The sequence below is a fragment of the Monopterus albus genome, unplaced genomic scaffold (genome assembly GCF_001952655.1).
Source record: "Monopterus albus unplaced genomic scaffold, M_albus_1.0 scaffold193.1, whole genome shotgun sequence".
Classification (NCBI taxonomy): Eukaryota; Metazoa; Chordata; class Actinopteri; order Synbranchiformes; family Synbranchidae; genus Monopterus; species Monopterus albus.
Window position 1 is genome coordinate 412,137 of NW_018128073.1, and position 10,434 is coordinate 422,570.

General features: G+C 43.4%; 1 protein-coding gene across 1 annotated transcript in view; it reads right to left on the bottom strand.

The window, feature by feature from the left end:
* efr3a (EFR3 homolog A (S. cerevisiae)) overlaps nucleotides 1–10,434 on the bottom strand; it is a 73,669-nt gene that overhangs the window by 15,710 nt on the left and 47,525 nt on the right. Inside the window, exons 9-13 of the mRNA XM_020617690.1 lie at nucleotides 7,844–7,922; nucleotides 5,797–5,932; nucleotides 3,918–4,085; nucleotides 2,835–2,949; nucleotides 2,005–2,056 (exon numbers count right to left, since the gene is read on the bottom strand). Of these exons, the coding sequence (XP_020473346.1) occupies nucleotides 2,005–2,056; nucleotides 2,835–2,949; nucleotides 3,918–4,085; nucleotides 5,797–5,932; nucleotides 7,844–7,922 (550 nt within the window). The remainder of the gene's footprint in view (nucleotides 1–2,004; nucleotides 2,057–2,834; nucleotides 2,950–3,917; nucleotides 4,086–5,796; nucleotides 5,933–7,843; nucleotides 7,923–10,434) is intronic.

The window sequence follows — 10,434 nt, forward strand, 5'->3', positions numbered from 1 at the left end:
TATGTAGAGATACTGCTTGCAAACCAATGATGGTAAGATGATGTCATGGGGTAGGACTGGATAAGTCTGACTTCTTCCTACTCCATTCAAGCATGTACTAGGTATAAGTAAATTGATATTGGATTATGTGTAAAATTATGTGTGTTGTCATATCAACTGTTTTTACATGCTTGAAAGAATAAATCAAATCAAATCAAATCAAATCAAATCAAAGCCGTCTTCTGATCAAAATGGAGGGTGTGCAGTTTTCCAAACAGAAAAATCAATGGCCCTCTGGACCATCAGCCGTGCTGCAGGTAACACTGGTGTTGTCACAGGAAACGTCAGGGTGAGACCAGGCCTTCTTAGCCTACTACAAGCCAGTAACAGAATATCGAGTACTTTTTCTACAGTACAATTTCAATACTCCATCACTGCCACGTACTGAACTGATCCCAAGGCATTGTGGTGTCTTCTCAGTTTAGTCAGTAAATGATTGATTTACTGAAGCTTCAGGTTTAACAGACATTCTGTTCTGTTATTGGTTTTAAACAGAAAACTGTGGGGAACAAAAGCACTTTCACATAAACTAAACCAAAAACTAACTAAAAAAAAAAAAAAACCTAATCCTATTCAGTGTACAGCGACTACTGCTGGTGACTGAGCTCAGGCCTCCACCCTGACTGCCACAGTCCTCAAACATCTGGCTTTTGCCCTGACAGTCTGCAGTGTCACAGGAGACACTGATCAACACACACTCCTTCCGCTGGCCCCTCCCTCACGCTCGGACACAACTACAGCTGCATGGCCATATAAATATTTTGACCTTCGACCCCCACTGCAGCTGCACCGAGCAGCCAGGTGATGGCGAGGAGTGGGGACGAGGGCTGATGACGCCATAATAAACTGCAGTGTGTGTGTTGGAGTGCGTGCTGTGGCTCTGGGCGGCGTGCATGTGTTCGAGTGCAGCACTGCTGGATGTGTTGGTGCCACCTGTGCCTCCTCGTCTCACTGAGATGAGGGTCTCTTTCTGAAGGAAACATCTTTACAGAGACTTCGAGAGCTCGAAAATGACAAAGATAAAATTAAAAATTCTGACCAACTGGGAAAAACAGCAAAAAAAAATGTGACTGAGAAAATGAACATCTATGATCAGACAAAATGAGGCGCTCTGACCATTTATCGAATCACTACCACATTTGTTCAAAAGAGCTATTTTTACATTGTCTTACATAATCATCAGTGTCTGTTAATGAAGCGCTGGTGCCGGAGCTGGTGCCTTCTTTCCTCCATTCAGCCTGAGTCAGGTTCTTCTTCTGTTTATTACATATAAATCCAGAAATGTTCACATGAATGTTTACAATGGAAAAGTTCTGAAAACGGTTTCTAGATGTGAATCGGTCTAATGAGTCAGTGCCAGACAGCTGCCGAGCTTCATCCGTTTGTGATCATCTCAGAAGCTGTTCCTGCGTGTCCACCCCTCTGACATGACGTATATTACAAATACAAGCTTAGTCAGCTGTTAGGCGTATTTACATCTTTGCACTGACTCGTATTACCTTTCTTTTTTTACTTTATTTGTTTGCACTTGTTTTTGTTTCTGTCAGTGCACCTCAGGTTGTCCTTCATTCATTCTGTTTGTGTGCCATTTTGCACTGCTGACATGTAGCATCATCTGTCCCAGACAAGTGAAACTCCCTCTGCGCTGTGGACCTGGACACAAAGCTGCATGGCTGCTAACATCTGTATAAAACAGCAGCTGTTTTGTTGAGAACCTGTCTGAAGTAATGCATTAGTTTCACCAAATAAGAACAGTGTGCACGTCACACTGGGGTCACCGAGGTCAAATGTCAGTTACAGTTACATCATGATGTGCTATTACACACCAACTCGAATCGGTGCGAGTAGTTTAATTCAAATCCCCAGAGAAACGTGTGACTCAGCAGACCACCAGTGAACTCGGTGTGGAGCAACACCAGTCTGATCACAGACAGACTGGTTTATTGTTCAGCAGACAGGACTCACCATGATGAGGGAGCTCAGCAACATGGTCTGGATCCTCTTGGTGCCCTTGTGCCTGAGCAGAGGAAGAAGAGAGGAGTCAACAGGAGTCTCTCTTTTTGTTTGAACAAATCTGATTTCTTCAGTCTGCACACACAATTAGCAGCACAAAGCAGCTGTAGGCCAGCTCTGTACTAGGCCACGTGTACACGGTTTCAAGACCGTCTTCAGACCAACACTATTACTGTGTCAAATTAATTATAATGAGGCTCCTTCACAAAATAACACAGGGTCGACTGGGACAGAAACTGAACGTGGCTCAACTTATGTCACAGCAACTGAACAGACAGTGCAACAAGTACAACATCAACAGCCCTAATTATTTTGTTTACGGCTAAGGGTGAAAATTCCCCATTCTGAGATGTTTAGGTATCAAACCACAGATCTTACATCTTTCTTTAACGTGAACTATACAGAAGAGAGACAAAGTACAGCAGCGTTAGTGATGGTTTTCCAGACAACTGCCTAATGAGACAGAGGTCTGGTTATGAACTCAGAACGTGAACATTTAAAATGAGCCAAGTAGAGGCTGAACAGCCCCGCCTAGACCTGTTTGATCAATAAGGTTGACTTTGCTTTGTTCTTGTTGGACTGTGTTGCAGGTACACTCCTCTCGGCTCCCCACGTCCACCTCACCGTGACCCACTTACCTTGTAAAAATAATAAAGGCAAAAAGGAAACCTGAAACTGGTTTCTGTGCTGAAAAGATGGTGTGGAGCCAGCATGTTCAGACCCCACCTGTCTCTTCAGTAGGGGGGACCACGGGCTCACTGGTTAACGACTGGGTGACTCACCCAATCTTGGCGGTGTCCAAGGTGTGGCACGGGGTACCGTACACTGGCACCTTGCCCATGATGAACATCATGACTTCAGCTCGCTGGTAGTCTGGCAGGTTTCCACCGAAGAAGCCTGGCAGGAGGACATGAGAGCTGAGTCAGCAGTCGCACTCACACTTCTATAGGACAGTTACATTCTCTCTCCTGTTCGCTCTGATAGAGTCTCCACTGCCGGAGCCTCCCCTGAAAACCATAGAAGACTACAGATTTTACCTCCTGTGTTGTCACATGATGGCCACCGGGAGACAGGAAATGACTAGTGAACGATATGGATCAGAAAATCGACACAAGAGTCAGTGCTAGTGTCAGCAGCCACTTAGTGCAGAACCTGCAGCACTGGTGTTGAGTACACAGAGAGGAGTAACACGGACCTGGTTAGTAGCGACATCACAAAGGCGACATGTTGCTGAACCAAGGGGAATGCTGCAGTTTACTGCGAGGGCAGTCAGCTCGGGGCAGGTAACGGTGCTAGTGGTGTTAGCAGCTACATTCAGAGCACATCAGCTGATATTTAATTCCACCCAGTTGGGTTGAAGTCAGTAACTGAAGCTATAAGCTCTTTCATTTGCACGGAGACGTGCCTGTGATGCTGAAAATATGGGATTTGGACAAATGACAGTGGCTCTGAAGCTGAGGCAAAGAAAAACAAGTCAGCAGGAGTTAAGTGAAAAATGCATTGTAGTTCTCTGTGATAAGGTGAAACATCAGCTGGAGGCATCATTTTAATCATCTATTTGACTTTTGCTGCTTAAAATAAGAAACTGCTTTAAGGAAACTAACTCGTTTTAATTTTATACCCTAAACAAATACTTTAATGGATGTAAAGTCTTTCTCATAAAAGCTAAATTAAAACAAAATATCTGCTCAATTAAAATCATGCTGAATCATACTGTATTGTATCATGACAGTATCGTTTTCGTATTTAATCATGGACCATGTATCGAGATACGTATCGAATCGTGCGAGACAGATACACACTAGCAGTGAGTCATCAGCGTACATACGGTATTGGTAGTACTGTTTTAATAAGACAGGAAGTACCGATGGTCTGAATGATGGCATTCTGGACAATCCGCTCTTCGCTCTCCTTGCCGCGGCCGGATGAAACACTGGCGCTGGAGTTTCTCCTCGAGCTCTCGCCAAGCTCAAAGTCCACACTCATCCTCAGGTGTTTGAGCAGAGTGTTGAACACCTCCAGCACGGTTGGACCTGCAATCACACCACAGAAGAACAACACTAAAGTTAAAGGAGAGGGATTTTTGGCTGAGATTTCCAGATGGTACCTACTATGACAGATTGAGGCAAGTTCTGGAGCAGGGCCTTAAACTGTGGGAAGGTACCAATATGACTTCACAGCTGTAATCAGTCAAGCTTTCCTTTAAAGAAGTGTCTGACAAAACCATTTCTTTCATTTTGTTCATCCCGTCTGGCCCTTCTGTTTTTATTTCAACCTCCACAGCTTTAGGTTTGGAGAGATCCTCATCTTCCACGCTGACAGTGTCGCCTTACCCCAGTTCTACATTGGAGCTGCATGATGTTGACACTGAGACTCCATGTTTTTATGGCTGCACCTTTCAAGTAAATTGAGAAATTCACATCTTCACACTGCACCGAGCCACAGGTTGGGAGGAAACGTGGTTTCACTTTCAAACATATCACTTGTTTTGGATTCCTGAATCATTCCTGTCCAGATTGATGGCCAGTTTGTTCCAGGTGCAGGCAGTAAAACACAGGTAGGAGGAATTAAACACAATCACTTGATCTACAGTTATCAACAAGTTAAACTTTTCTCCAACACATTTCAAGAAACTTTTTCAGGAAACCTAACTCTGCTCAGCAGCAGAGTGTTTTCACCTCTGTTAAACACTGAATTTAAAATCGAGTTGTTTTAAATGATTGGCAGTAAATGTTTTCTGTTTATTTCTGTTCCTCTTTTCAAAAGTGGCAAACCTTCAGCTTTTTTAATTATGAGGCAATTAACGCATACAAAACGAAACCACGGAGCAGGAGCTCTGATAGGACTAACACAGCAGCACCTTTTTCAACACCTCTGATCCTCAGTTTTTGATTTTCTGCTCATTTCTTTGTTTTCCTACCAGAAATAATTAAACTGAGAGGATGGGTGGCCGTGGTCACTAGAGGCCACGGCTCCAACGTGGCACCGAGATCGGCAACCTGCCCCACGCTCTTGTTTCAATTACCTGATGAAAGTGTACAGGCTACGTCATGGTTTTAATGAGCTCCTTTCTGGGCTGTCAGAACCTGAAGGCACATATGATATAATCCTCTGCAGTGGGAGGTGTTTATATTAAGACTGCACTTGCACTCTGTGCAGTTTTCTTCAATGCTTAATTTAGCAAATGTAAGATACAGAAGAAATTACTTTTAATTGGCTGCTTCAAATGAAGTGAAGCAGCAGACTGACACACCACTTGTTTGTAACAGAAACAACTGACTAACACGTCAGGTTTCATGTAAACGATGACACGAACAAATGCAACCTAGGTTTCAGCTTCACAGAGGAGAGGATCGGCTGCTTTTTAATCAGATGAACTGCATTAAATATGCATCTCTGGGTTTTAGAGTATTACAGTAGCTTGACAAAACCAGGCATTTTAATATGTTGTCTGAGGCTCTGGGCATTCCCATCTCTCTCTGAAGCACTCTGGTCAACATCTGTTGTTGTTAAATGTGTTCTATACTGTATATTAACTGACACTGCCTGACTAGCTGAGAGGAACTGGGAGCCATGTACGTCAGTCTGCTGAAACTTTATTTTCACTTGACTTACAGGCAAATACATTAAGTGGCTAAATGTTTAGCACTATTTTTTATTAAACTTGTATTTTATCAAACCAAAAGTTAGAGGACAGCTTGTTACTGGTCCTGCGAAGGGAACCAGTCTGGTCCTTGAACTCACCCACTGATCCTTTGGCGGCGATGGCCACCGTCTCCAGAAGGACCTGGACGATGCCGGCTCTGACCCGTGGCGTGTTCTTGTTGTTAGTGTCCAGGTGGTTGAGAACCTGCTGGATGACATGGTGGGAGTGCTGGGCCTGCACAGCCACAAAGGCAGAGAGAAAAAGGTTTCAAGATGCATCCACATTGAAAAGGAACCAGAAATTCAGCACACTGATGGTCACCTGGACTCACTTTATTTGACTATAGCCTTTTACAGACAGATGCTGGAACTACAGATGTAGGCATAATGCAGTGTTGTTAACCCTGCGTGATCCAACCTGCAGCCCTCCTTTTGGCCACCAGATGTCGCAAAGCCTACTATATGGCCCACCAACAGCATAGGTTTCTGAATTGTCAAACCATACAGTCTTATACGCGAGGTTTCACGTCTCCAGTCAAAGATCTTCTGCTCACTGATACATGTGATTGGTTGAAATGTTGTGCTGAGAGAACATCCTTACATTCAAGTAGCGTTACTTTTTATTTGTAATATCATTGCAGCAAGATTTGAAAATGGAGCCTTTCACTTGTTCTTCTGATGAGTGGTTAAAATAATGCCCAGGACCGGGGGCTCCACGCTGCAGGCTGGTAACACCAAACCGACACGAGTTAGGTGTCATTTCTCAGTGGCTGGCGTTGGAATATTATCCAACAGTCAAACACCTTCCCTAAAGAAGAGCTGCATAGAAACGTTCTAGGAGACATGGTGACCTAAGAAGTGCAATTTTTGAAAAACTGAACATACTGGTGCAGTCGAAGTCCACTCAGGACGTCTTTTGGATTAAAAAGAACTAGTCACATTTCCTGTGAGAAACTGTGCACCTCAGTTTTCTGCATCTGAGGTGATAAGGTGATTTAATGACTGCAGCACATCCTGGTCTGTTCCTGCTCCTGAGTGAAGAAATCACGACACTGAAGGTGACAATTTCAGAAATTAACCTGTGAAAACTGAACAAGTTTCCTGGAGCTGCTAGACGTGAACCACACTTGTATTGTACTCATCAGCAGCCACTCAAGGTGGAAGCTTTGTTTTTAACTGGTCCAAACTCTGATGCTTCCTCCTGACAGCAGAATGATTGACTGTCCCCCCAACCTCAGGCACACAGTGGCATCCACACAGAAATGGACATGCATTCACAGGGAGCCCAGCACCGCTGCCTGAAGTTTATCGGTGGCAGCATCCCAGAATCACCTGGGAGCCGCTGGACGAGCAAGCAATTAAACAGAAAGGAAAGAGAGAGAGGGAGCGGGGTGGAGGTCTGGGGTATGGGAGTGTGAAGAAGTAGAGAGAGAGAGTGGACTGATGGTGGAAAATGTGACAGACAGCAGTAATAAGGGCCCAGCAGTCTGGAGGTAAACACAAGAGTAGCTGGTGCTTAAAGAAGTGTCAAATGTATTTGTCCTCTGCTCAACAACAGGGTAAATGAACTGTGTCAAAATCACCTGCAGACCTTTTCACAAAGCTCAAGTTTTCTTTATAATAAGTTTAATACAAAAAAAACAACTCTTATCAGGACTTTGTGGGTGTGGTTTGATGGACAGTCGCCTGCTAACACAAGCAGACAACCCACTATATGTCATCAGACTGATTCAGTGTCTGCTGGTGCAATCCAGAGAAATCCTCTGGGTTGGCACACACACACCCACGCCTTTCTGCAGGTGCTGGCTAACAATCTGCTGCTAATGTTGTCAGCTACATCCAGAAAGGAGAACTGGGGATGAGGCAGGACTGGGCAGGTGTTTGTGCTTCTCTAATGGTGAAACTTCCTCTTAAAGGCACCAACTGGGAATAAATACGAATACTTTTCTCTTGAAATGCTAACAGTGAGAACAGAGTGAGGAACCCTGGCTGCAGGTTAGCATTAAGCATCTGGTTTCAGCCATACATCTGGACAGGTGACCCACATTACATCTCTTTCTCCCATCGTTTCCTATCATATCTCCCTGTTAAGGTGAGTGACAATGCTGGAGCCTGACTCAGGGTTTAGTTTAGGTGTGTACTGTACCTGGATGGAGTACATGATGATTCTGAAGCAGGAAACTGCAAACTCATTTGGGTCCCACAAGTGATGATTATCCAGGTGACTGGAGACAGAAAAGAATAAAGGAGATCATTAATAACAGAACTGAAGGAGCAGCAGCAGCATCAAGATCTGACTCCACTGATATGTTGTGTCACTTTTCACTGAGCGTTTCTCCTTCTGTATGAACCAGGTCCCTTCATTCACCAGGCTGAGGATGTGTCTGACGTCACCAACTGTGAAGATGCTGAACTTTTGGAACCCATATGTTTGATTATTTGTGAAAAAAAGAACATTAAAAGTGAAGTATTAGTCTCAACTACTCATTTATTTTTAAACTGTGACATTAGTTCTAAAGAAAGGGTTAACAATACGTTTATAGGAACTAGATGGTGTTTTTCTCTTTATATGTTCAGGACTCTAGAGGAAACCGTTTCCAGACAGTAAACAGCATGAAATCCAGAATAAACACTGAAGATGTGGCTGAGTTGGATTATGGGAACTTGTTGAACACCAATGTTCAACCACAGCATGTCTCTGACAAACCATCTATGCTGGGTATCTCAGCAAACTGCTCAGCCGCAGAATCTATTGTAAAACAACTGCGTGGTTTGGCTTCCACAGTAAAAACCTGGGAGAGGTTTAATCATCCTCCCTCAAACCAACCACAGGCAGCTGCATTTTCTCTACACAGAAATCTGGTAAACAACCTTTGTTTTTAGCTGCAAATTAAATCAATTCTCATCAGTTCTGAGTAGAATACAAGTGAAGGTGAACAGGGAGCTTGCTATAAATCTGAGAAAGAGTAACCAATCACCATGCATAGAGAGGTCAGCGCTGTACTTTTACTGCAGATACAGTGACTGCAGCTGGCACCAAAGACCATCTGAGAGCAGATGGCTGTCCAACACCAGGCTTTGAGTTTGGTTATAGTTGAAAATTAAGCTCTGTTACCTACATGAATAGTTCATATTGACCAAATAATCAGAAGTGTCCTCAGTCCAACTGTTTAACTGAACAAAGCGCAGCCTGCAGACTATGAGATAAAGATAGACAAATATAATTAGACGCTGCAGAGGAGGATCACTCACACAACAAGCATACAAATACAGGACGAGATGAGAACATTTAATTTTAGAAAAAAGGGCAAAAGAGAAAAATATTCACATGTATTTCAACTCAAACTGGGAGCTGAAGATATGCATGAGGTCAAAAGTCTAATAAAGCATCACGTGGGTGCAGAAGAAGATGTAGATGAGCGTGAGCAGCAGATGGAGGACGACAGATTTACTCGTCTGTGGGAGCCGACCTGCAGCCTCAAAGGTAAACTCATCTACAAGATTCATCTGCTGTTTGTGTCTGCACACGCACTAGGGACACCAAGTCAAGTCAAGTGTTTATTGTCACATGCACAATGAGGAAACATGTTTCCCTGTACAATGACATTTTTACTTTGCCATCCGCACAAATGCCACACAATATAAATGGAATATGAAGTTGATACATAGGTACAAAAATCTAAGGCACTTTAAAACAGCCAATGAAAGAAGCATAAAGAAAAATACAAGAACACGATGCAGCGAAGAGAGAATGTATGCTACATGGGAGCCGTGTGTGCAAATATTCAGCAGTGAGTGTGCAATTGTGCATGTGCGAACAGTGTGTAAATAGTGTGGGAGCTGAAGATATGCATGAGGTCAAAAGTCTAATAAAGCATCACGTGGAATTACATGAGGTAGTTCCTGAGTCAGCTGTTTAGGAGCCTGATGGCAGTCGGAAAGAAAGTCTTTCAGTCTGGAGGTCCTGCATTTCACACTCCTCTACTTCCGGCCCGACGGTAACTAGCAGAGAGGTCTAACTAGCAGAATGAGGTTTTAAAAAGAGAGGAGCTAATGAAGCAGAGCAACCTTATCTCACATTTACAGTAGGATTAAACAGGGATCTTTTGAAGGCACATCATCCAAAATATCTATGTTCTGATGGGAAAATATCTGAAAAACACATTCACAAATGACCATCAGAGTAAAACTGTTTCACAGAACAAAAAGTTTCTGGCCATCTCTAATGTTCCTGTAGACAGTGACTCACCGGGACAAAAGTCAGAGCTGTAACTAATGAACAGAAAGGCAGAGGGATTATGTTCCACAGGAGAGATGCTGAGCAGGGCGCCGCTGCCCCTCGTTTTCAGTGTGTTTGTTCCGTCAGTGAGGGTGTGTTTGTGTTTATATGTGGCAGTTGAAATATTTTAGAGTTTACAGGTCCTGTAGTATTTATAATGTTGGAGCCTAGTGAAGTTCAGTGTTTGTTAATTAACTGTTTAGCATGACATTGAAAGAAACCACGGCGGCTCAGGGCTTTACACGCCAACCAGGAACTGGTCTACTGTGACAACTTAATAAGATGCCTCCAGAGTGGCTAGTTTATAGGCAACAGCAGGAGGTAGGAGATGTTGGGTAAATTATTAACAAAGTCATACTTTAAGGTTGATTCTAACATTTGATGAATTAAGAACTTAATTAGTAGAAGATTAACATTATGCTTGTTGATTAGTCAACCTGTGTGTTTACTTTGTTTGC